General features: G+C 35.2%; 1 protein-coding gene and 1 pseudogene across 1 annotated transcript in view; both read left to right on the top strand.

Moving 5' to 3' along the window:
- Positions 1 to 217: 217 nt before the first annotated feature.
- The window catches only part of RAB1A (RAB1A, member RAS oncogene family), a 29,380-nt gene continuing 1,984 nt past the window's right edge, over positions 218 to 27,613 (top strand). Inside the window, exons 1-5 of the mRNA XM_063078910.1 lie at positions 218 to 439; positions 16,023 to 16,095; positions 21,050 to 21,145; positions 26,036 to 26,131; positions 27,469 to 27,600. Coding sequence (XP_062934980.1) covers positions 417 to 439; positions 16,023 to 16,095; positions 21,050 to 21,145; positions 26,036 to 26,131; positions 27,469 to 27,600 — 420 coding nt within the window. The 5' untranslated portion in view covers positions 218 to 416. The remainder of the gene's footprint in view (positions 440 to 16,022; positions 16,096 to 21,049; positions 21,146 to 26,035; positions 26,132 to 27,468; positions 27,601 to 27,613) is intronic.
- On the top strand, positions 11,575 to 11,692 carry LOC134363495 (5S ribosomal RNA; annotated as a pseudogene).

Here is a 27,613-nt window from a genome sequence, read left to right as displayed (position 1 = left end):
GAGGCATGGGGCGGGCGACAGCCCCTCCAGGACGCATGCACCGGAGGCGCGGGGCTTGGCGGGAAGCTGAGTCCCGGCCGCCGCGCCGCACCGTCCACCGTCAGCGCGCATAGCGGCGCTCGCGACTCTCCTTCCCGGCATGCCAGGCGGTGCGGCCGCCCTCCGGGCCGTGTAAAGGCCCTTGGTCTGAGGCTTCCCTATTTCCTGGTTTGCCGGCGGCCATCTTGGGTGGAAGCGATCGCTGAGTGGCGGCGGCTGCTGATTGTGTTCTGAGGGGACGGAGTGGAGGAAGACGTTTGGTTTCCCGGAACAGCCTTTCTCATTCCTTTCCTTCAATTATCCGTGGCGTGGAGAGTCAGGGCGGCGGCTGCGGCAGCAAGGGCGGCGGTGGCGGCGGCAGCGGCAGCTGCAGTGACATGTCCAGCATGAATCCCGAATAGTGAGTGCAGGAGAGCACCGGGCGGCTGGGTCCGTGGGCCAGCTTGGGGAAGCGTAAAGGGGGCGAGGAGGGCGGGGGCGGAGGTGGTGGCCTGGGCGAGGCGAGGGTGATGGGGCAGGGGAGGCTGGCGGCCGGGGTCGGGCCCCATTGTCTGGCGGTGGAGGGGCGGCCGGGGGAGGGGTCGGGCCGGAGGAGTGAGCCGCCCGGGCCTGGACCGGGTCAGGGTGGAGGGCCTGAGTGCCGGGCCGGTGCGGAGGAACAGTCTGCTGAGGGGGTTGGGGCGTTTGGGAGTCGGGTGATGGGGCGGTCTGAAGGGTAGCTTATCTCGCAGGCAGTGACTTTTGAAGGACTTGTTTTTAAGGAGAGGGCGCAGGGTGGGAAAGAGCTGTCCTAGAGGGCTCTGGTAGACCCTGCGCCCGCACTCTGCGGAGCTGTCAGGATCATCAGGGTGGACACCAGCGGTACTGGTAAATCCCGAGCTTGTTGGCTCTTTCTTCTTCCACCCTCATCGCCAAGGTTTCAGGTAATATGGATGCTTTTCCGGACTGCGTGGAATTGAGGGGAATGAGTATGTGGTGAGAAGTGGTTTACATTTTTTAGTTCTCTTTTGAGTTTTCTGCTGGAAGAGTTCTTTAAGAACTGGCCGGGTCCATTGCCCTGTTAAAAACCTGGGCATTTGTGAGTTGGTGCTTTTTTTTTTTTTTTTTTTTCTTTTTTAGAGGACACCGAAGTCATTTTGTCTCCTGTAGGTCAAGGGAAAAAAAATACAGAATCAAAACTAAGGAATATCTTTCTGATACTACCAAATTAAAGAAAGACTGCTGTCAAGTTGAAAGAGAAACGAGTGGGACTTATGATAGATCTGTAGGTTTTGGATTACCTGCTTGAACGTTTGCAGATAGGGCATGAGGTTCTGTGACGTGTCATGAAAAGTTAATGCATTTCTTTTTCTTGCCTACTGACGAAGTCACCACAACAGATGTGACACACCTGGCACCTTTCCTGGGAACCTGTGTGCACTTTTCCTTGGGAAGACATTGTTGGGCTTTCCTCAGCCGCCCTTAAAAACAAATCCTTGTACAGCTTACGTATATATAAATTATTGAATATTTGGAGGAGATTGAGTTGGTATACCTCTTCAGTGTCAGAAGCTGTTGGGGGGGGGAAGAGGAATTTTTTTAAAGCAAAAATTAGTATTTATCCTAAAAGTTAAGCGTATTTACTGCTTTGGTCAATTACCGCTCAACATTTCCCCCTAAATGGTCCACCCATCCGTTTAGCTGACTGTCATGTGTGTGTCACATGGCTCTTGCAAAATGCATTCTAACTTCAAGTTTTGTAATACTGTGGTTTGTTGCTGAAATGCCCCCCTTTTTTGGTACTAAGCAGAAGCCATAGTATTTTATTAGAATTTTGTACCCTTGAGAAGGTGAGGATTGTGTTCTTATAGTGACATATTTGCTGTGTTGGCAGTTTTTTATTTCTTTATCAGGGGCTCCAAGGACAAAGTTGGTTTTGCAGAGTTGAACTTGAGGTTCTTAATTTAGTCGTGTGTGTCTCCCCCCCCCCGCCCCCCCCCCCCCCCGACAATAAAGAATAAAGAACGCGGATTTGCCTAAACCTCTACTGTTCAGGGAGTTTCCTATATTTGCTACATGTATTTAGTATTGTAAATAGATCTTGAAGATTAGTGGAACAGAGCTTTGACAAGTTATTCAGCCTCTGAATTTGTTTTTCCTTTTGTAAAATAGAATAGTAGAATTCATTATTCCTATCACGGTAGTGGTGAGATTCAAATGTATGTTAAAGAATTTGGAAAACCATAAGAGTACTCTTTAGGTGATATACGTTTTCATTTAAATTATTACAGAAGTACTAGGATTTTGAAATATAATCCTTACCCTCAAGGAGTTTATAATGGAATATAGAAAATAGGGATACCGGTACCAGTAGTACCAATTCCAGATGTGCAGCATGGAATCTAACTTAGGCAGTTTCTTCCTTTTGTCCATAATGAAGTTAGTTACCATTGCAAATGTTATTAGAGAAAATTTGGAAAATAAAAAAAGTAAAGATGTCCTTAAATTTTCATCACTCAAATACAAGTCCATTTTCTTAAACACCTTATTCTAAACTTTAAAATCTTATGCTTTCTCTTAAATTAAAAATTTTAATGGGTGAATGCCTTCCTGATTCCAGGATGTTGTCTTAGTAACTAATGAATGGTGTATTAGCTAATGTTTACACGTGCACCCCAGATGTTCCTTAACTTGCTTTGGTTTATCATTTACTAATTTATCTTATTCGTTTTAGATACTTAAAATCTGCCTTACAGGTGCTGCTAAATTTGATAATGAAAATGGTGTCTTGACAAAGAAAAAGTGTAGTTTGTTTAGAAGGAACAGGATTTTAGATTTAGATATTGGTTGACATAAAATTATCTGTTGGTAGCTTTATTACTGAATGTTTTTACTTTATGATCTTTTAAGTTGTAAGCTTTTGGTCTAGGAGTGAGGAGAAAAAGAAATACATCAATTATTAGATTTTAAGCTGCTTTCCAAGTTTCTAGGCTGATTCGGGAGAAATGACAGCCCAGTTATCTTTCAGATAGAAATTAAGAGAAATGACTGACTCGTTTGCATTTCAACTACAAACAAAACACAAAACAATTGGAAGTGTTCTCTGAACAATGGAAAAACGTAGATGGAATGGATCAAAGCTTTCTTTTTTCCGGAGATCTGAAGAAAGATTGTGATCTTTTGAGCTAGGAGGTGAAACAGGCAGTGATTATTTTAGCACACTGGTTAAGAAATACTTAACATTATTCTCATACCAGAGACGTTTTTCATAATCCATTGGCTTCTAGTGGATTTTTGTAGTGTCAAGAAAATCATTTTGGCTGTTTCATCTTTAAGGGACATGTTAAGAATGAAACGTGTATCTGTCTTGAATATACCAGTTAACTATGGTAGGAAGAAATATAGTATATGGAATTACAGTGTATAGAAATATAGTAGTCATATATATATATATGTATATATATATATAGTAATTGCCTTGTTTTGTTTTTAGGCTCTCCCCTCCTTTTAAAAAATATCATAGTTCCAGAGTCTCAATTTTATCAGTCTTTCAAATTTTGCTCTTCCATCATGGAAGACGCAGGGAACATTTCACTGGGGTGGGGGGGGGGGGCGAGTGGCGCCTGAGAGCATTGTGTTTCAAATAAATCTTTTTAACTTAAGTGTTTGAAAGTAAAAGCAGGTTAATCAGTTCTATTATCTGATTGTGTAATTTCATGAATAATATTCCTGGCTTTTCATAGTTTTTTTTTAGTTTTTTTATTTAGAAGAGAAGGAGAAATCAATTAAAATAAGGGTGTGTGTGTGTCTGTGTTGGTTGTCTTTATGCATGACTTTTGGTGGTGGTGGTTTGAAAAACTCAGAAAAGTTAAAAGAAGAAAAATAACTAGTATTCTCATTGTCCAGAATATGATTTTTTTAAATGTCTGTAGAGAGTCAACATCTGTAATTTTTGGGGTAATTTAAGTTTCTAGTAGCTGTATAGAATCTCCACAAAATGCGTCTTAAAGAGTTTTGTATGAATTGGATGATCTTATAGGGTCATTTAAAGATAAGAATTGAAATTTTATGTTTTAAAATTTCCCCTTTTTCATTGTAATTAAGTTAAAATGAGGAATGCCAATAGTTTCTTACCATCAAATAAACCTTCTGGTGGGCCAACCCCGTGGCTCACTCGGGAGAGTGCGGCGCTGGGAGCGCAGCGGCGCTCCTGCCTCGGGTTCGGATCCTATATAGGGATGGCCGGTTCGCTCACTGGCTGAGCACTGTGTGGGCGACACCAAGCCAAGGGTTGCGATCCCCTTACCGGTCACAAAAAAAAAAAGAAATAAATAAAATAAATAAACCTTCTGGTTTTTTGTTTCTTTTTTTAAACGTTGTCTTAAAGATGGAAGAGCTTCAAAATCAAATGTTCTCTTGCCAATTCTCTGGTTGGCTCTTAAAGAAAATTTTGCTTTTTGAGTAATTTTATTTCTTGGATATTTTGGTCTTTTTTAATTCTGGAAGCAATCTTAATACTTTTACCTGTGTGCTAACATCTTGTTATATTCACATCTTATTAGCATTCTTTTGGTTGTGAGTATGTGTGTGTGTTTTCTCTTGGCAATTTTGCCTCTCTCTGTCTCTCCTAATACATGAGGATGTTTAGGGTACAATAAAATGCTTTTTAAGGTTTTGAGATGTTAAGATTTGCCAAATAATCAACATTGAATGTCTTAAGATGAAGAAAAACTGAAAATAGAAGTAGGGTGCCAGTGTATGAGAGATTTTGGATGTGTAGCTTATCAGCTTTTACCACTCTTTGTTTGAACTACACTTTGGAGTTTTAGTAAGATATTTTGGCAAAATGCCCAGATTTTTTCCCCTTTGGAGAGAGGGGATGGTCAGACTATTCCTTTATTTTCCTGTAGAAGATGGGGCTGAGTTTGCTGCTTTGATGTTTGGAATAGAATTTAGGGAAGAAAACCTAGGTCTTGGCTTTTCTTTGGAACCACTCGGGGAGTATTTCAGATTATAAAAGAGGAAAGATAGAATGATATTTAGAAAAAAAGTAGCCTGAGGAGCCAAAGAACTAAGTGTTGGTTTGTTGGCTGACTTAAACATGTTAGAAATAGGGTACAGAAGTAGCAAGTGAACTTTCCCTTGTGACTGGTTGACTCAATTGGCCAGAACCCTGCTTTATTAAATCCAAGGTTATGATAAGTTTCAGTTAAGTTTAGTCTGTTCCATGTTTGTAGATTCCTTATTCTGACAAGTGGTGTTACATGTGCATGGTTTTGCTCACAAGGGGACCATTCTTTGGAAACATTACTTTTTAATAATAGCTGCTATCTAGAGTGCTTCCTGTATGTGCCAGTCACTTGGCTAGGGCCTTTAGGTAGGGCATTTTTTGCAGTCTGTACCTTACACTCTAGTGAGTTTTAAAAATGAATCTGAATGAATTGTATAATTGAAGTTTTCCAAGAACAATAATAGATTTAACGTATCTGAATGTTTTTCCTTTGTGTAACAATAGTACTTACTTAGAATTATTCTTTGTCCTTTCTACTATGCCTATAGGCATTTTCCAGCAACTTGATGTAAGAGTTATTCTTAACCCATTTATGGTCATGAACCCCTAAGAGCATTTAATGGACCTGCTCTCTATGTGCGTATGTCCTTATAACATTTTGTATGAAGTTGCAAGCAGTTCATACCCCCAAACTGTTCATGAACATCAAATTAAAGGTGTCTGATTTAGGAAACTGAAAACAGAAAAGAGACTGTTCTCTATCGTTATCAATATTAAAATGTGGAAACCTGAGAGTCATAGTTTAAATCCAGTATCCTGAACTAATTTGAGTTTTAAAATATGGGGTTTATTTGGGCATGACTTTATTTTGTTGACCTAGTCCTCCCCTTCCCTCCCTCCCTCCTTCCTTCCTTCCCTCCTCTTTTCTCTTTCTCCCTCTACCTCTCTCTTTTAATGCTTGATTTTCTGTTCTCAGTAGGTTACTAATATATGAAGTGTTTCCAAGAGTCTCGAAATAAAGGCACATTAAATTCATGGAAAATTAGTATTCATATTACAAACAATAGGTAATCTTTGTAGTATCTTTACTACCTTAAAATCCATATGGATATTGTTAGAGTAAATACCTAGCCAAGTATAATATAGTTTAACTTAAGCAGATTAGATGGAATTTATAAAGAGTTGAAAAATTAAATTTATAAAAGGACATTTGAAACAATTTTGTGAGCTATATAATGTGGATAATTATGTAGTGCTTTATTTGTAGATTGGTGGCTAGCACCTGTCCTAATGAAGAGCAGTTGGATTCATTACTTATTAAGGCTAATTAGAAGTCTGAACTCCAAAATAGGCATTTTCAACAGGCTGTTTTGAGCTGAGCTAACTTACTCTCTCCTAAAACAAGTGTTCTAAATTAATTTAAGCAGTGAATCACACTTTTTGTTGTATTTGGTTAGGTCCTGTGTTCTAGTTCATAGACTGTTTGATTCATTCTGATAGGTTTTATATGTAGGACTTAATATACTGACACTTTTTATCATGTGGGTATATACAATATATCATTGAGGGAATGTGTTATGATAAAAAGAACATAGCATTTGGAGTTGGAAACCCTTGGTTCACATTCAAACTGCTGCTTAACCACATACAGGTCATTTATGTCTTGCAGTTAGTACCACTTAAGTTCTGAGTTTCAAGAGTAAACTGTATAGTGCTATGCAGATGTTATTTGAGATGAGTATATAGTAAAGGATGTTAGAATATGTGTAAGTGGCAGGTGGTTTCAGTTTTAAAGTTTTTCTCACACATTTAATCATCACACATGTATTAGTCTGTTTTGTGTTGCTTTAACAGAATACCTGAGACTGGGTGGTTTGTAAAGAACAGAGGTTTATTTGGCTTACAATTCTTGGACAGCTGCAACTGGTGCAGGCCTCAGGCTGCTTCTAGTCATGGCAGAAAGTGGCAGTCAGCAGCAGGTACAAGCAGATCACATGGCAAGAGGAAGTAAGAGAGAGAAGGTGCCAGGGTCTTTTAAACAACCAGCTCTCGGGGGAACTAGTAGAGTGAACTCACTCATTACTCCTCCCACCTAGGGAGAGCACTAATCCATTCATGAGGGATCTGCCCCCCTAACTCAAACTGTCACACTGGGGATCAGATTTCCATGAGTTCTGGGAGGAAAATACATCCAAACTCCACCAACACATTTATCTGTCCTTCCTTTTCTATCTTAAAAATTTTTTTCAATATGATTTTTTAAAAAAAAATCTTCCAGTGGCTGTATATACATACATACACACATAGTGGCTAATTTCACCTTGGAAAAAAGCTTGGTAAAATAAATAGCCCTTTCTCTATCATCAGAGTATACTAGGATTTGAGATTTTTCCTGGTTTTTCTTTTGTTGTCATTGTTGTTTTAAATTACAAAACAGACTGTGTTCCAGGTGATTACAAATTAGTCGTGAAAATGACTCATGCTTAAACAATCGATATAACAGCTAATACAAGTTAAATATGGTGATAAGTTTAAAGAACAGGATGGCATTCATAATAGACAGTGCAAAAGATTTGGAGAGGGAGCCTGTGATTTCTGTTGTTAACAGAAAGTTTTAGTTATGGTGATTAGCTGGAGAGGAGCCGAGCACTGAAGAAGACTCTTCAGAACCCTTGGTTCTAGTTTTGGGATGGGGTCAACAACAGACAGTTGGAGTTCTCACCACCAGACAGAAAGTTTATCTATGTACATTATTTCCCTTAATCCTCACAATAATCCTGTGAAGAAAGTATCCCAGTTTTATACATGAGGAAAGAGAGGCAGAGAAGAGTTAAATAACTTGCCCAAGGGCATTCAGAGTAAGCAGAATTGGAATTTCAACTCAAGGGCCTGTGATTTCATAGTCCAAGTATGCTGTTTCCACTTTACTACATGTGGTTACTTCTAGGAATTTAAAATTTAAGCCAGGTAATTAGGCAACTAACATTTTTGTGGTCATTTACTTCAAAAATTCATGATTAGAGATTTCTTTTTAAAAATATTAGGAAGGGTTTGTGAGGTACACATTAAGTATGCATTAATGGGCCTTTGACTTTCTCCTTCACATCCTGTGTTGGTTTGATTAAAGCTTCTCTAGGGTTGAAGTTAATTATATTCATTCTCAGTTTTTCTGTCCTCTTGACTGTTGTAGTATATTTATACTTGGGGCCATGTGTATTTATACATAGAAATCATGGATGTCTTTCTGTGAATATAAAGCAAATGAAGTAGAGAACTGCCTTCTCTCGCTGTAGAGGGCACACTAGCTACAGATCATGTTACTGTTTTATGTGTTGTTAGACTTTGAGAGTTGTGACTGGTACGATCATAGTATGTACTTATAACTATTAGCTGGCAATTTTTAAACTTTAACTTTAGATTATACTGGTAAACTACTGTGATCTTCTGTCACTCGTCACCTGAACAGAAACTTTGGATAAATAGTTTCTAAGTTTTTGTCTGTAGCTCTGAATTTTTTTAAGTTACCTCTCAGTTTGGCTGGAGGAAGGAAAAATAATAATTGCCACTTACTCCTATAATGTACCAGACACTGCTAGATGTTTTAAAGACATTACTTCTAATCCGGACAGGAAGCCTAATTGGGTGGCAGTGAGTGCTAGTTGAACCTTTTTATAGATGAGGAATTTGAGGCTTATGGTGGTAAGTGAGTAACTTACACCAGGATCTTATAGCAAGTATGGGACAGAGCCTGAATACAAGTCAAATACAGGTCTTTCAAGCTACAAAATTCATACAGGCATGCCTTGAGAGGTAAGGAGGTAGAGAATGTTTACACCTGCTTTTTGATCCGTTTTCCAGCAAGTGTTTGTTTTATGTAGATCGTAAGACAGTAGTCTTTTAGCCTCTTGCATCAATTGCCACTTCCTTCAGCACTACCAAAATTTCCCTCACTTTCAGAATTAAAGCTTTCAAATTTTGGAACACTGTTCTAAACAGAACTCAAATGGAACCTGGGAGATTAACCTGTTGTCTCTAAATATCTAAGAAAAACATGTAATTTTAGTGGTTGATTAGGGGGCTGGTTCTTTTTTTTTTTTTTTTTTTTAAATTACTTGGCTATTTCCTTAAATTTGGAGAAAAGACTGTTGCCCTCTCAGATTCTTGGCAATTGATTATTTTAACCATTTATTTTGAGTGATATACTGCTTTTGTCCACAGCTGATGGTTTTAGTTTTGTATTTAACTTAATTATGAAAAAGTAGTATGTGTTCACTATAAAATTCATGCAGTATAGAAGCATATGAAGTAACTAGAAGTTCTTACCTCTTGTCTCCAGCAAGAGGTAACCATTCCAGCCTGAAGGTCAGTTTTGAGTTGTGTTCTGTGGAGCGAAGAAGAAAAGTTGATATCAGACATAATTGTTGCAGCCTGAGTTTTTGTTAATCATTCTGTACCATAAAAGGCTGTTAGAATAGTATGTGATTTAATAGTCTTGATAATTTTTACATTAAAGTTTATTTGGCCACTGTATCATTATATCATAATCCTCATTTTGTTTTAAATTTGATATGTGAGCATAGTTTTCAAGCATGACATTTATAAGAAGATAAAATAACGTGATTCCTATCATGCACATGAATCCATTCTAGATGAAAGAGAATGAACTTCATTTCTATTGAACTTCTTAAAATAGCAGGCCTCTTTCTAAGGTATTTATAGCTGACATTACAAAATTTGTATTTTGGAGTACTGTTTGGATAAAAACAACTATACAGTATAGTCCTTTACTGTTATGCTTTTTTCTTCCTTGGTATATGTTTTCAAAAGGTGGACTGTTGAAAGTTGGGTTAATGTCGGTCAACTTTCTCTTGTAAAATATTCATTGACATGTGAACCTTATCTGATAATCTAGATTTTATTTCATGAAAGAAGAAACAAATTATTCTCATTTAATCCAAAAAGTTGATTTCATCTACTTGTGGCTATATTGGGAGTGTGTTAATGCTATCTGTTTACAACCTTGACCAGCTCTACTGACTTAGAAATCATTTGTGTTATGACAGATGTGCTGAATAAATGTGTAGTGGTATTAAGTCATTGAATAAAACTTTCTGATTAAATTTTTTCCTTTCCTCAAGGAACATTTTTTCCCTGGTTATAAAAGTAATACAAGCTTACTGCAGCCTGTTAAAAAGATATAAAAGAAAATAATATCAATCAATTGTAATCCTACAATTTTTATTTTATTTTTTGTGAAAAAATAGTGTTTACTGCTTACGGTTTCAGAGGAACACATCTGGTGAGGGTTTTGTTCTTGGTGGTTACTCTACAGCATTGCAGGGGATCACATGGCAATAATGGCAGAAGCAAAAGAGCCCTGCAATTTAATTTTTTCCAAATTTGTGTGTGTGTCTGTGCAAAAGTTTTTTTTTAAGTGGGATTATACTAAAAATGTTTTATAATCTTTTTACATAACAGTGTTTCACGTAACAGTCTTTTTTGTGTTTTTAGAATTCCCAGTAGCATTTTAAATTCAGAAACAAACTGATCATCCCATACTTCATACTTTAGGCAATTTAGCAACTTCATCATGAAAAGAAAGCATTTTACTTAGATAAAATAGATAAAATTTTAAACCTACAGTCTGTTTCAGTGATTTTTTTTTTTTTTTTTTTTTTTTTTTGGTGCTGGCCCATCCAGGCATCCGAACTCTTGACGTTGGTGTTTTCAGCACCACACTCTTCCAATTGAGCTAACTGGCCAGCCCTGTTTTAGTAACTTTAAAAAGAATATTGTTCCATGCCCTCACAATAGTGACTTTTAAAAAAATATATGGAAAATATTAATGCTTGCATGCAAAAATGGTATAGGTACATATGAGTACGTTAATGAACATCAAGATCATGTTCAGAGAATATATAACAGAAATAGAGCTCTAAGCTAAAAGTTACAACAAAGGTTCTGGGATGGGCCATTTCTCTGATTTGTAATAGAGTGTATAGTTCATTTTTTCCTCACCTGTTAAGCAAAAGACCATTCTAACATGTTAGCAAAAACCACATCTCCTAGGATTGATCATTCAACTTCCTGAAAACTGGGTAGAATGAAACTCATCCTTACTTACCACTCCATTGCTTTTGTTTTATTGTTGGAAACTCCATCATTGCTAAAGTAGGCTTACAGGAGAAACTGGTAGCAAAAGTAATTTTTTCACTTGTTACTGTCTTTGATGCTCCACCATCCAGTTGTTAAAGCCCACTGTTAAATTTCCTTCAGTCTCCTTTCCATCCAGCCTTAATCTATGCCATTCTTACCTTAACTGTTTTAACTTTCTCACTGAATGATCTCTTTAAATTAAAATATAATGCCTGCTTGTGGAATTATAAATTCAAGCAGTTAGAAAGGATTTTCACTGATAATAAAAATACTTGATCCTCAAAAGCAACTTTTAAGTTATTTTACAAATTCCAGCGTGATTTATGATTAATTTTAACATGAGAAAACACAAATTGTCTCTTCTAGTTATGTTTTTAAAAATGTCAGTAGTCTACAGCCATACCACTCTGAATGCATCCCATTTCGTCTGATCTTGGAAGGTAAGCAGGTTGGGCCTGGTTAGTACTTGGATGGGAGACTTCCTGGGAATACTGAGTGCTGAAGCCTTTAGGAAAAAAAAAAATCAAGAGCTAGCTTTTTAAAGGGATTGTTTGTGCCCACTTTGCTAATTTCCTCATAGTTTTTTTTAAACCTTTATTTTGAACTAGATTTAAATTTACCAAAGAGTTATAAAAATTATAGAGAGTTCCTGTATGCCCTTCACCCACGTTCCTCTAATATTAACATCTTACGTACATGGTACATTTATCAAAACTTTTTAAATTAACATTGGTATACTGTTAACTAAGTATAAACTTTATTCTGATTTTTCCAGTTTTTTTTTTTTTTTTTTTTTTTTACTAATGTCCTTTTTCTGTTTTAGGATCTAATCTAGGATGCCATGTTGTATTTAATTATATCATGTTAGCCACCTTTAATCTGTGACAGTGTACAGTTCATTCATAACTGACAGTTTCTCAGTCTTTCTATTTCATGATCTTGACACTTTTGAAGATTGCTGATAGGTATTTTGAAGTATGTCCCTCAATCTGCATTTGTCTTATGTTTTCTCATGTTTAGACTGGGGTTATAGACTATTGGGAAAATACAACAGAAGTCAGTGTTGCATCACATATTAGAGGGTACATGATATCAATATGACTTACTACTAACTATACTGGTGATGGATGTATTACTGGAACGTAACTGGTGGTGTTCATCTTGAACACTCACTTAAGGTGTTCATCTTGAACACTCACTTAAGGTAGTGTCTATCACATTTCTCCACTGTAAAGTTACTATTTTCCCCTTTCCACACTCTGTTAGAAACCAGTCACTAAGTACAGCCCACACTCAAAAGGAAGGAAATTAAGCTCCATCTGCCAGGGAGAGGAGTATTCAAAGAATTTGGGGGGACATAACTTTGAGGCGACACAAATATCCTGTTTCTCCTTAAAGTTTCACCCACAAATTTTAGCATTCATCAGTATGTAGATCTTACCTGCAGCAGTTATTAATGTGATGATCTGTTGGTGATTTTTTATTTCTCTTATTCCTTCTACATGTATTATTGGAATCCTCCTGTAAGGAAGATTTGTCTTTTCTCTCTTTTATTTGTTTATTTAATCATTTGTACCAGTATCGCTCATGAATATTTATTTTTTGAGTTATAGTTCAATACATGGTTATTTTACTTTGTGGCTCAAATTGTTCTGGCTGGGACACAGAGAACTTTTCAGGTTGGATCCCATGCCATGCCGCCATCCATTTTTTTCCTTAGTATTTTGTCCAAAATGTTAATTAAGGATTGCTATAGATTTTGTTTAGTTGTATCTTGCAATGAAAGAAGGCTGGTTAAAAATGCAAAACCATTGGTTAGAGCATGGTGCTGGTAACACCAAGGTCAAGGGTTCTGATCCCTTGTACGCCAGTGAGCTGCAAAAAAAATAATAATAATAATAATAATAATAAATAAGTAAAAATGCAAAACTGAAATGTTCTCTGATTTCCTAGCACATGCTTTGTAAAAGGCACAGTGGTAGATCCTTGGATACACAGATGAATAAGTCAGTTTACCTTCCATACCTACAGATAGCTTTGTCAATTATAAGTGGGGAAAAATAGAATTCAGAGTTCCCAGGGGTGGAAAGTATGAAATGTCATAGTAAATTAGAATTTTTAAAAGCTAGAGGAAGTTCTCAATAGGAAACAGTACATAGGATTTACTAATTTAGAAGGATGGTGATTACAATTGTAAATCTTTATAGATTTCTTAACTAGTATAATCCAGTTTTTTCACTTAAGTCAAAATTAAATTGTGGGATGAAAACTTAATGATCCAAAGTCTTGAGGAATAAAGAATAAATACATTTAAAGTCTTACCATTTGCTAAATTAGTCTTGGCTCTTTGTATCAAAATTCTGCCCTCATGCTCTCTAATTTTAGATTTGCATAGACATTTTTACTGTGTTCTGTTTTGTAAATTATAGTTACAGAAAAATCTTTAAACAAGCTCAAATCTCTGAATTCTTTTGAACATTCAGTATATTAACAGTTTAGAAATGTTACTACAGTGGTAGGTAATTTTAAATGTTCCAGTGCAAGTAACATGCTATTGATCATACTATCCAGGTATGTGTATTGGATAAAGGGAGGTAGGGAAGTTTGTGAGCTTTATTTTGTTTGCCTTTCTCCTCATGTCACTGTTGTCATGTTAGTAAAGCTGATGGTTTGGGAGAGAACAAGTAGTATTCTTTTGTAAAGATTGTCTTGTAACAGAGTACTCAGCTCTTCATATTATTTATAATGGCTTTGAACCTTCAGTTACCAGAAACACATAAATAATGTTCTAAAATAACATTACTGTGTTTGTAAAACGTAAAAAGAATGTGGTAGTTGAAAAAGGTGATTTTTGAAAATTGACTCTTAATTTTTTGAAACCATAATGTAACTTCTTACATAATTAGGAAGCACTAAGATTTTTTCAGCCTTTTGGTTGCTGTAAAATAAAATAGAGAAGTTGATCTTTAATGTAATGATACCTCAGGCAACATCTGTGGCCAGTGCAGTCCTTTATTGTAAGAGGGTCTAGTACAGCTGTTTGAGGGGATGCCTGGCTCAGTGATATTGGTAAATTGAGGCCATTTGTTGTGTTGAAACTTCTGTTTGAAAACCGACTGACCTGGCCAGCTACCAAAAGAAAAAGTAGTGCCTTATTTTTACTGGCCAGCCATCAAAAAACAAAAACAAATAAAAAATACAAAGAACTGACTATATTAGTAGTAATGTGGTGATTATTCTTGCTAATTGAAATGTAAATAGAATGTACTCATTTTAATGTTTCAGTGTTCAGTATACTTAATTTATTTGGTTTAATTAAGGAGGAAACCTGCCTATCAATAAGTTCTAAAGTCAGTCAGTCGACTGTACTGCCTAATAGATATTGTTTAGTATTAGATATCAATCATTTATTTAGGGTAATATTCTAGAATAACAATTTTTTTTTTTTTTTTTAAGAATCTCAAACTGGAAAGAATGTTATTTAGTTCATCCTGTGCCTCAATTCCCTCTCCTGATTTACTTGTTTAAGAGCTTTATTTCCTTCTGTGACCTCTATTTTGCTGTTGATTAGCACTTTGGCAGGTGAGAATTCTACCACTGAACCACCAATGCCGAGGTGTTGATTAGCACTTTGGATTTTTTTTTTTTAAATTCTTTTCCTCAGAGATAATTAAGGACAGTAAGTATGCTATGGTAGTTTGGTAAAACCAAAAAAGGTTGTAAATAATACATAGCACAATATAAACCTAGGTAACACTTGATGAATATTCACAAAGATAATCACTTGTAAAAGCTTTACATCTTATTTACATGTAAATAATGATCTTTGTAATCTAAATTAAATTTTGAGTGGTATTTGGGTTTCATCTTAAGTAGGTAGCATTTTTTTGAAACTTAAGTCACAAAGAACAAAATTGAAAATTATATATGTCTTCTAAAAAATACTGTGTAAATTCTAGATTTTTTGTCCTTTTAAAATTGTTTAAATGAACATGTAGAACTGGTTAGAGTTGGGAAGGATCTATGAGGGGTTTCTTTTGAAAACCATGAGCAGACACTCTGTTGTCTTCAGGTCCATGAAGGAATCCCTGGGGATGGTTTTTGAGTTAGGCCTAGTAATGGTAGGTAAAGTTCTGCACTTGCATAAATAGCCTTTGATTTTACCACATTTCTAGTTTAAAATATTGGGCCGGCCCCGTGGCTCACTCGGGAGAGTGCGGCGCGGACCACACCGGGCCAGGGGTTGCGATCCCCTTACCAGTCAAAAAAAATAAATAAATAAAATAAAATAAAATATTTATAATATAGTCTTTCAGAAGTTAAATGATCCTTTTTTTTTTTTTTAGAGGGGAGAATTCCAGCTGGATGCTGAGAAAGGATCATAAAAGCCCCTTCATTGAAGGATTGCTATGCAATAATGATTTGATCTTGAAATTTGAAGGAGAAACTACTGTTTGATTGGCAAAAACAATGGAAAGTTAACCTCCTATATTATAATAATGTAGAGGAGTGGGTTTTATTTAGTATAGGTCTCTTGGACTCTTCAAGAATGTGTATCACTTAATGTTTCCTTTCATTCTTTCCATTTAAGTAGAAGCTCACTAATCGCAGAGATTATGGGTGGCATTGCCTGTCTTATATAATTCTGTCATGTTCAGTGATCCATCAAAAGAGTTGTTGTTGGTTGCAGTTTTGGCTTTCTTAAGCCATGCCTGGGTTTTTCAGGAGCTGTAGTCTTCACAATGAGCTGCTATTCTTGACTGTGTTTTTGTTTTAGACTTAAAATGCCTTTTATTAATGTGATTTTCTTTCTTTCTTTCTTTTTTTTTTTTTGCAGTGATTATTTATTTAAGTTACTTCTGATTGGTGACTCTGGAGTTGGAAAGTCTTGCCTCCTTCTTAGGTTTGCAGTAAGTTGAAATTGAAATGCTTTTAAAATTAAATGGTATGATTAAATGATACAATTCTGTGTATGTTTTCTAGATAGACAAAAAACAAAACAATTTTATTCGGAATAAATTAATTCTTCCAGAATTTATATATCTAAAGCCTCCAAATATACATCCCCAGTGGTGTCTTGGACTGTTAAGTAGAAGAAATGTTGTTACTCTTAAAGAAATTCAGTGAAGTGTGGTTTTAAAGTCAGAGTGTAATACTCTTGGTAGAGGTCACACTGGTTCATTCCAATATAGGAGTAAGGTTAGGGGAAAATAGTTGGCCTGGGTTGAAAGTGACTTGATGACAATAAATCTTCAAGTTAAACTTTAGGAGAATAAAAAGAAAAAGCACAAACTTTGTGGGACAGTGTCATAGTGTTCTATATGCTGAAACTGACAAACAGATACATGACTTTTAACTCAAAGATTATGAAGGAGACTGGATTCTATTATCAGCTGCCTTCAAGTTTAGCATGTTTTCCTTCTCACTGTCTAGATCATTGGCTTTCAGAGTATGGACCAAAGAATCCTGGGGTTACCAAGACCCTCTTGGGGTCCATGAGGCCAAAACTATTATTCTAATAATACCAAGACATTAGTATTTACTAAGTATTTACTGAGTAAAGTAAAAATACTAAGACAAAAGATATTTGCCTTTTTCATTGTGTTGACATTTGCTCGGAAATTACAAAAGCAGTGGTGGGTAAAACTGCTGTTGCCTTAGGTAGTACAGTACAAGGCAGTGCTGAGCCCCAAGCTGTACTCATAGTCATGGTATTCTTTGCCTCTGTGCACTCACAGGGACACACACACACACAAACTATTTTCACTTAAGAATGTCCTTGATGAAACAGTAAAGATTATTAATTTTAAAAAATTTTGATCCTTGAATATTCTTTTTAAAATATTCTGTGTGAAGAAATGGGAAGTATACATAAAGCACTTTTACTACATACTAGAATGTGTTGGTTGTAGAAAAGCACTTGTATAGTTGTTTGAGTTGCAAGTTGAACTAGCTGTTTTTTTTCATGGAACACCATTTCTTTCTTTCTTTTTTTTTTTTAACTTGAAAGAACAGCTAACAGGCAAACTATAGTTATGCAGAGTTGGATATTCAGCATTTTCTCAAATGAACTGAGACTGCCATTTCAAGGAAAATGGCTGTAAGCATTTGTTGCCTGTAATAAAATTCAAGCTTTCAAGGCAAAAGCAGAATTTTAGAAAACTTACCGTTTACTACTGTGAGCTTGATAACGTCCCAAGTACTTATATGACTTTTCTAATGAGATGGGTGGTGATATTAATGAAAGTCATTTAAAATATTATATAGTTCTTAATTTCATTTTATATAATAGTTAAAAGTAAAACCACGGAAGTACTAAAATAAAAATATAGGCAGCTCTTTAATCTTGGTGTGTGAGAATATTTTCTAAAATAGGAAAAAGCAAGAAAGAAAATATTGTTAAATTTGATTGCATTAAAATTAATTTGTAAAGCACATAGAAATGTTAGAAAACAAATGGTGCTAGCAAAATATATATATGAGACAGGGTTGGTACTCTCAATATATAGAACACGTTTACACTTCAGTAAGAAAATGTTTGTCCTAATGGAAATATGGGCAAATACGTGAGTAGATAGTTCACAAAAGAAGAAATACAGATTGCCAATAAATATGGGGGGGAAAGTTCACTTTTATTGGTAATTAAAAGACTTTAAGTTAAAATTAGATATCACTTAATTTTTATTAAATTGGCAAATATTTATATTAAGAATAATTCCTAGTATTAAAGCAGCAGTTCTAGGTGGGTGGGAAGCTCTGGTATTTCTTGATGAACCTGTCTGTAACCTGATGTGGTTGTCCTTCAAAGAAAATCCTCCCTGGGATGCCCACTCATCTAAGAGGTTTTCAGTATTGCCTACACAGTAGAATAACCCAGGAAGTATTTAAAAAATAATAATTCCCATACCTCCAAAACAGAGAAAATTGTGATAAGAACTATTATAAAGAATTTATGGGAGTACAGAAGGAAGAATCTTTTAACTATTGGCTGAGAAGTTGTTTGGACAATGAGTATTGCCTGAGCCCAAAACTGAAGAATGAATAAAAAGTTGTCACATGACTCAGGAATTGGGGAGGAAGAGTGTGCAGAAAGGGATACTGAGAATTTTGGACAGAAGGAGTAGTATGTGAATGTCTCAGAGGCATGGGGAGTAAGGGATAAGAATTCAGTATAGTAGTCTCCCCTTAATCTGCAGAGGATATGTTCCAGTACTCCCAGTGGATGCCTGAGACCATGGATAGTACTGAACTCTATATGTAATATGTTTTTTCCTATACATACATATCTGTAATAAAATTTGATTTATAAATTAGTCACAGTAAGAGATTAATAACAACAACTAATAATAAAATAGAACCATTATAACAGCATGCCAGCATTACTACTATTGCGCTTTGAGGCCATCATTAAGTAAAATAAGGGTTCCTTTAACACAAGCACTGTGATAACCAGACAGTTGATCTGATAACCCAGATGGCTGCTAGGTGACTGATGAGCAGGTAGCATATACATAGCTTGGATAATCTAAACAAAGAAAGGAAAGATTCACGTCCTGAGCAGGATGGAGCAGGATAGCATGAGATTTCATTATGCTACTCAGAATGTGGTGCAGTTTAAAACTTATGAATTGTTTATTTCTAGATTTTCCATTTAATATTTTTAGATCGTGGTTGACCGTAAATAACAAAAACCATGGAAAGCAAAATCACAGATAAGGGGAGATTACTGTATTTCTAACCAAGCACCTGGCACGTAGAAGTGCTAAATGAATGTTTATTGCATTAATTTTGTTCTCTGTCTACTTTCTATAGTATCTAATACTTCTTAGACACTCAATAACAAAATAAACTTTTATATATAAATAACTTTTAAAAATGAATACCTTGTAATAGAATTTTGTCAAATTGAATTCAATGACTTAAAATTGTATATCCTTTTACTCAGTGATTCTAGATATACATAAAAATTAATCTGTGAGAATAAGTCAATATAGTAACCACTAGCCACTTGAAACTCTCTCTGATCACATTTTACAGTTTTTCTTAGTGATCTTGTTTTAACATTTTACAGTTTTTCTTAGTGATCTTGTTTTAATTTCATGCATGGATCAAATTTAGCATTATCAAGACTTGCCTGTACCAGATTTCCTTTCTCTTCGGAATGTTATAATATATATTTCCCAAACATGTCATTTTCCCTCCTACATACTTCAGTATGCATTTCTGAAAAACTGGACATTTTATTATAGAATGACAATGTCATTGTCAACCTACAAAATAAATACATTTCCCTGATTGTCTCAGAAGTGATCTATTTCTATTGATTTGAATCAGGATCCAAACATGGTCCACACATTTACTTTGTGCCCTTTTTTAATTTATGTATTTTTCCTGTCATTGACTTTTTGCAGAAACTGGGGCAGTTGTCCTGTAGATTGTCTAACATTCTGGATTTGTCATTTTGCTTCCATGTGCCATCCTTAAACTTATTCCTTTATCTTTCTGTAATTGGAATTAAGCCCTAGAGCTGTGCTATCTGTATGATTGCTACTAGCTCTATGTGGCTGTTTAAATTTAAATTAATTAAATTGAAAGAGTTAAAAATTCAGTTCTTTGTCTCACAAGCCACGTGGGGCTAGTGGATACCATATTGGCTAGCATAGCTTAGAGAGCCTTTCCATTATCACAGAAAGTTCTGTTTGACAGTGCTGCTCTTTATTAGATGTAGGATTGATTAGATTCGGGTCCATCCTTGTTGGCAGAATACTTCCTAGGTGGTGTTTTGTGGTTCAGATAATGATAGCTTGGTCTCTCCATTCATGTATCTTTTCAAAAGAAACATTTTCATTTTTGAAAAATAAGAGTAATGTTTCTATTCTGAGTAAACTGTCATGACAGAAACTTGCAAGAAATGGGTGTAATTTTAAAAGTTTAACATTGGGTTAAAATAAAAATTGACAAGGAACATGAAAACTTATACACAAATGTTCATAGCAGGACCATTCATAGTAGACGAAAAGTGGAAACAACCCAAATCAAATGTCCATTAACGGATGAATGGATAAACAAACTGGTATGTCCATGCAATGTAATATTATTCATCCAAAAAAGGAATGAAGTACCAATATATGCTGCAACATGGTTGAAACTTGAAAACGTTATACTAAGTGAAAGAAGCCAGACACAAAAGGCCACATATTATAAGATTCCATTTATATGAAATGTCCAGAATAGGCAAATTCATAGAAAGATTAGTGGTTGCCAGGGGCTGGAGGTAAGAGGAAAATGGGGAGTGGCTGATAATGAGTACAGGGTGATGAAACGTTCTGGAATTAAGTAGTGGTGATAATTGCACAACCTTGTGAATATACTAAAAAACTCTGAATTGTACACTTTTAAAAGGGTGAATTTTGTGTTATGTGCATTATACCTCAAAATTCTAACTAGGAAATAAAATTGACTTTTAAAAATATCTAAGAGGATAGTGAAATGATCATTGCTTTGTGAATAAATTGGGTGGGTTGGGAGCAAGAGTTTTGCTGATTAGAAATTAGAAAATCATTCATAATCATTGAAAATATAAAACTTTTTTCTATATGATGTATGTAAAGAATTTGCTGAGACATGTTTGGAAAAAATAAAGAATGGGTATTGAAAAGATCTTACAGAAAGAAGAAACTACTGTTAAAATATTCAGTGCTTAATAATCAGGACATGAACTGAGTAATGGAGCAGACGGAGTAGCTGTTGTTGGCATGTTATTCTTTAAAGACTTTGCTTATAAACTTTGACTATAGAAAAACTAAACATTTTTTGTTTACTCTATGAGTGTTAATTTCAATTGTTAACATTTTCTCCTTTCAGGATGATACATATACAGAAAGCTACATCAGCACAATTGGTGTGGATTTCAAAATAAGAACTATAGAGTTAGATGGGAAAACAATCAAGCTTCAAATAGTAAGTGATTTTTGGCTAGAAATTGTTTTGGAAATTATTTTGGTAAATTTGGAATGTATTTGTCATGCTAACAAAATTGAGTGTAAAGTATCTTAAGAATCATGCATCTATGATAGAATGATAGAGTAAGAAGTGTTTGGATTAAAAATAATTTCTCAAAGATTACTTTCCTCATTGAACTTTCTATTCATAAAGCAGAGAAATTCATGTCAAACTTGGTCCTTCTCTCTTTTTCTTCTGTCAGTGGACGTCTGAGTTTCAAGTTTACCTTGTCTTACATTGAAAGTATTATTGAGCATTTTCTGTATGTTTTTTACTGTGCCAGGTGCTGTAGAACATTAAAAGAAACCTAGGAGAGGTTCTTCATATGTGGCATAGTTGAAGAGAAGTGTTTTAGTTCTGCTTTTATAAGTATTTTTGTTAAATAGTGTGCACAATCTTTGTAGGAACATAGAATTCTTTGGAAAGGAACTTAGCTTTTCTGACACATTCATTTTACGGCTCAGAAAATAGATGCTGAGAGATTTAATGACTTGCCTACCATTACTGGCAGAATCAAGTGACCCATATCTCATTGTCTTCAATATTTTGTGTCTCTTTGCCATCCTAGCCCCCTTATCCATTCTTATGTCTCAAACCCTCAATTAAATATAGGCAATTAGTAGTTCAGTTCCATCTCTTTAATATGGGTCTGGGTACTGCCAGTGTGGACATATCTGTGGTCTTAAAAAAAAAAGTCAGTATTTTATGGAATAGGCTATTATTAGTATGAGGTAACATACAAAACCAGTGGCTTCTCTTTTTATGAAACTGATAACACTGAACTGGAAGGAGTCCTGGATTTGGAGTCAGAAGACTTAGATTTGTTATCTTGTTCGGGTATTTACTTGTTAGAGAATCATGGTTTTAACCTACTTCAGCCTTTTACCTGAGACTTAGTTTCCTCTTTACGATGATTGTGATGATACCCGACTTACTAATTCATAAGGTAGTTGTGATAATCAAATCTAGTAGCTAGGTGTATGTGTATACAACAGTGTATTGTGAAAGCCGTTTGAAAACTTTTGGGCAGTACATTCAGCCCTCCATATCCTTGGGTTCTGCATCCATGGATTCAACCAATTACAGATCAAAAATATTCAAAAAAATAAAAAGAATACAACAATGAAAATAATACAATTAAAAAAACAGTATAACAACTGTTTACACAGCATTTACATTGTATAAGGTATTCTAGGTAATTTACAGATAATTTAAAGTATATGGGAGGATTTTGTAGGTTATATGCAAATACTGTGTCATTTTATATAAGGGGCTTGAACATGCTCAGAGCTCGGTATCCAAGTGTGTTCCTAGAACCAATCCCCTGAGGATACTGAGGGACAACTGTATACAGATGCTCCTGATTATATGAGATGCCCAGATGAATGGATTTTTGATTGATTTTTTTTTTAGTTGCTCCCTTTCCCTGTATGAGTCTGATGAGGAAAAGAAGGTACAAGAGAAAAGATCTGTGGATTTTAATATAAGTGAACACACTTGATACTCCAAATTAGGACTTGCAAGGATATAGGTATCAGAAATAGCTTGAAATACTTTCAACCAGTGAACAGATTACCTTTCACATTGATTTTCCCCTTTATACACAGAATGCCAACTTTATACTTGGCACTATAAAGAATATTTCAAAAAGATACACCTAAGCCTGTAGTCTAAGTACTGATATGATGTGATTACATTATGTGTGGTCATTGGTCTTCGTCACATTTAGATGTGTATTTGTGAAACATTCATATTTTGTTACTTTGCTATGGCTAAAAGGGATCTTATATAGGTACTCTCAGTCCACCTTACATCTTCAATAGGAATTTCCTTTCCATATCTGGTGCCTTTTTTTTGAACATTTTTGGCAAGAACACCATTTTTCAAAGCAGGTAGTTTCATTTATACATAACCTCTAGTTGTTAATTCTTTATATTGAGCTGAAGCCACTTTTAACTACTGTTATTCCTCTGCCTTTTAGAGCTGCCTGAATCAGTTTAATTCTTCTTCTGTTGGCAGTCTGGACTTTAGATTGATCTTATCACAACCTTTCTTTTATCTCTGAAGTCTGTCATTCCTTTCTGGAAGCAAGTTTACAGTACCTTTTGTAATTCGGGTTACTGTTGCATTTTATTAAGTGTCTTTTATTAAAAATGTGGTTCCCAAATTCAGATATAAGCTATTATACATGAGGTAAATTGTCTCTTGATCTGGATTCTAAATTTTTTAAAAATTTTACCTCTTGGAATTCAGGGTCTCATGCCCCTTTCTCATCATTAAGCCACTCAAGAACATGAAAAGAAAGCCTGAGTTTATATTTGCTGTCTCAGTAGCCATATCACCTACTTGTTTGGATCTTAAGATTTTTGGTTTGCTTGTTTTTAATTTAAAAAAGGGGGGGGGTCATATCTTACACTTCTTTGACTGATATTTTAAAATCTAAATGCAAGATTTTATTTTTAACCCTATTATATCTCACTTTGCTTGGCTTCAGTTATCCTTCCAAGTTTTCTAGGTCTTTTAAAATCTTGATTCTGTTGATTTATATTTTAATTATCTTTTCCTTCCAGCTTTTTCTGTTCAAGTGTGACATCTGGGTCTTTATCAAAGTTAGTGATTACAAGACATTCAGCAGGATAGGGCAGGTGCAAAGTCTAGTTGCATACCATGGAAAGCCTCTTTCTGTGATTTTTTGTTTATTCATGAAGTACTCATGGAAGTGCCTACATTATTCCAGGCACTCAGACAGACTTGAGGTTACAGAGACGAGTAAAACATAACCCGTTAGGAAGAGATCCCATTTCAGTGGGCGAGACGAGCATTGAAATATTTGTTATTCTGTGGTTATGAGGGGTATTGAGAATTATATACAAAGGCTGATCCAGTTACAAAGGAAGATAGTATAGTTAGGATGTAGAGTCAAGAAAGTTTTCAGAGTGGCAAAGAGACATCAGAAATTTACTCTTTGGATGCTATTTTTTACTTTAGTCACCTGCAATTCCTCCTTAACTTTTAGTCAAAAAAAAATTTCCTTTTATATTATCTTGGTGAAAGGGGTTGGTGGGCAGGGAAGAGAAGGAAACTAGTATTTTATTGAGCAGCTTCTATAGTCAGGCACTGTGGTGCTAGGCATTTTACAAATATTGGTTTCTTTAAACACCCTTTAGCAGTTGTATAAGGTGAGTGGTATGTAGGTTTTACAGATGAAGAAACTGGTGACTCTCCCTAGCATTAAATAATCAGGAACCTGCATATGATGTTTTGAAGTCAGGTTGGCTTGACTCCAAAGTTCATGCTTCTCCAAGGATATCCTGAAAGACTTTGAAGTACCTTACTGAACAGTAGATCTAAGTAGTCTTCTGAACTTACCAGGCTTAGTAATTTGGGCAAAAAATAAAATGAATCCTGTGGTGACTTTTTAAAAAATTTTTTGTATTTAGATTAATGATTGTTAACATTTTACATTATTTGCTTCATTATTTTTTTTGTTTTCCAGGAATGGAGTGTGTTAAAGAAAATTATAGACATTATACTCCAAAATGCATTTTCATGCAGCTGTTTTACTATATATTAGTATATTGTTATCACATCTAACAAAATTGACACTAATGTTTTAATGTCTAGTTCATCTTTAAGTTTCTCCAAAATTGCAACTTGTTTTTAACAGCTCCATGGTGGTGAGACCTGGAAAAGGAAGTGATTTCAACGAATGCTCCTGAACCTTTTTTTTTTTAAGTTTGGTGTTAAGACCTGTGAGGCTTATCTTGTTTAGTTATACTTCAAAATTTTACAACTCCCTCCTCCCCAAAACTACTGCATCTTAATTTTCACTTGTCTTAGGCTTCAAGTCCATTTTTTAAAATGGTAACCATTCCTTTATTTTCTCATCAGTTGCTGTTCATCAAGATGTTGCCTTTTTACCAGTATATTTTAGTGGGATAGCTAGCTATTTTAATTTTACAAATTTTTTAAGAGGCCACTGTCTAGGAGCAATTTAAATAAAGTTGTCATTGCCCTTGTTAAAACTAATTTTTTTTTTTTTTTTAAATGACCGGTAAGGGGATCTTAACCCTTGACTTGGTGTTGTCAGCACCATGCTCTTCCCAAGTGAGCTAACTGGCCATCCCTATATAGGGATCTGAACCCACGGCCTTGGTGTTATCAGCACCACACTCTCCCAAGTGAGCCAGAGGCCGGCCCTTTTAACCTAAAAATTTTTAAATATAAAAATTTGTACTTTTAACAATTTTTTAAACGCAGAACTTTAATGTAGTAAAACTTTTGATGTTTGAGCCTAAAGCATTGAAGTGTGGTAAATTCCTCTTAAAATGAGTTTTATAAAAGTATTTGGAATCATCTTTCTTGTATTGTTTAACTAGGATTGCTGTCTTGACTGGTAGTTACTTGAATCAGGCTCTTTCAGTGCTTTCTGAGATGGTAAAATGTGCTAGCAAATTAGTCTTACGTGTGAGAGTACTGTGTTCAAGGGGCTTTATGTCAGCTTTCCTAATCAAGTCAACCTATTTCTGCATTCATATTGAATGCCTAGCACAGTGTTGAGGGCTGTAGGGAATATGTAAAGTATGACATAGTTCTTGCTTTAAATGAATCTATAATTTTGGTATCATTACTTCAAGCTAAATTGTAGGCACTACCTTCTTTATGGACTTTCAGGTATTTGGCAGTTACCATGCAATTTAGTAGCATGAGCATTGAGGGGTGATGTTTCCATATCAGATCCTGATAACATTCACAGCTATGAAACTAAACTATTTTCCCTCCTCCTGTACTTTTTCCCAGCTCTATTTTAATATAATTGTTTGGATTTCTTTGATTGTTTTATAATAGTGGGACACAGCAGGCCAAGAAAGATTTCGAACAATCACTTCCAGTTATTACAGAGGAGCCCATGGCATCATAGTTGTGTATGATGTGACAGATCAGGTAGGTTCCAAGAGGAGATTGTGTTACAGTAATAAAGCAGGAAGTTACTATTTGATAAATGTCAGATTCTTTTACTTTACATGTAAGCCATCAGTATTATTTTTATGGCAGAAAACTGTCCACCTCCAAATAAAAATATGAATCACATAAAAAACATTTGTCTTATTTTCCTTTGGTAAATAGAAAATTTGGTAATTAGTTTTACATTTGCTTTCAGGGGACTGTGGTTGTATTTACTATCAACTAAATAACTGATCATACAAGCAAGAGTTTGTAGGGAATCACAGGTTATTTGGTTTATACTGTGTTCTCTGGTAATTAGAAATTTGCCCATCAGTATTGCCAAAAGTGTGATTAGGGGTCTCTGCCTATGGAGGATATGATTCAGAAATAAAGGATTTGAATAGGATGAGGTATAAGAGGATTTTAGAAAGAGAATGAGTATCTGAAGATTAACCGTTAAGGTATGGGAGTGTAGAGATATGGATAATGTGAAGAATGTAATTCAAGGACCACACTGTTCTTTTGGATCAGAAACTAAGCAGATTTCATGGTCCTTTTTTTCCCTCTATTAAAGAAAAGAATATTTGGATCCCTGAAATAAAAAAATAAATAAAAGTACTGCTACAATTTCCATAAACATTTTTTTTAAAAGAATAAAAGATAAACTTGGAAAATTGGAATTTATTTTTCTTGTAGCAAATGTTAAATCTCACCTCAACTATGAAATTATAGCTAATTAGGAGATAACTTACATATTACACATAGATTCAGTGCCATTAGAAGCATTGGGTGGGTAGTAATAACTGGAGGAAAAATGATGCTTATTTAAAAAGTCTATAGTCATTACCATGAAATACTTTAAAATGAAAATTTTCCTTCCATAAATACAACTTTGGAAAAGAAAACAAATCTCTACTTAACAGCATCTTTCAACATCTCTAGTAGTAACACTTAGTAGGCCATATTATTCATAAACCAAAATTTTATCAAATTTCAAAAACCAGGTTTTTGTAATACATATAAACTGCATATTCCAAAACAGTTGGGTTTGCCTGAGATGTAGTTTAATATTAAGCTGTATTTCCCTCTTAAATATGTTATTTTGATCTTCAGGCCTTCTCATTCTACTATGTCATTCATTTTAGATATGTATAATCATTTTAATATATCAGCTCCTTTCCTAGCACCATAGCTATTTTATAGCTAGAGTTGTCTCACTAGTTCTTTTTTATTTGTCTGTTAGGGCAGGAAGGATGCTTCTGTTTATCATTTGCTTCATTAGAGAAGTTGTGACCAGAACTATATTATCATACTTAAAATATCTGTCTTTTTAGGAGTCCTTCAATAATGTTAAACAGTGGCTGCAGGAGATAGATCGTTATGCCAGTGAAAACGTCAACAAGTTGTTGGTAGGGAACAAATGTGATCTGACCACAAAGAAAGTAGTAGACTACACAACAGCAAAGGTATGTTTAAAGT

The sequence above is a fragment of the Cynocephalus volans genome, chromosome 14 (genome assembly GCF_027409185.1).
Source record: "Cynocephalus volans isolate mCynVol1 chromosome 14, mCynVol1.pri, whole genome shotgun sequence".
NCBI lineage: Eukaryota > Metazoa > Chordata > Mammalia > Dermoptera > Cynocephalidae > Cynocephalus > Cynocephalus volans.
The sequence above is the reverse complement of the archived record's forward strand: the minus strand, read 5'-3'. Positions and strand labels throughout refer to the sequence as shown.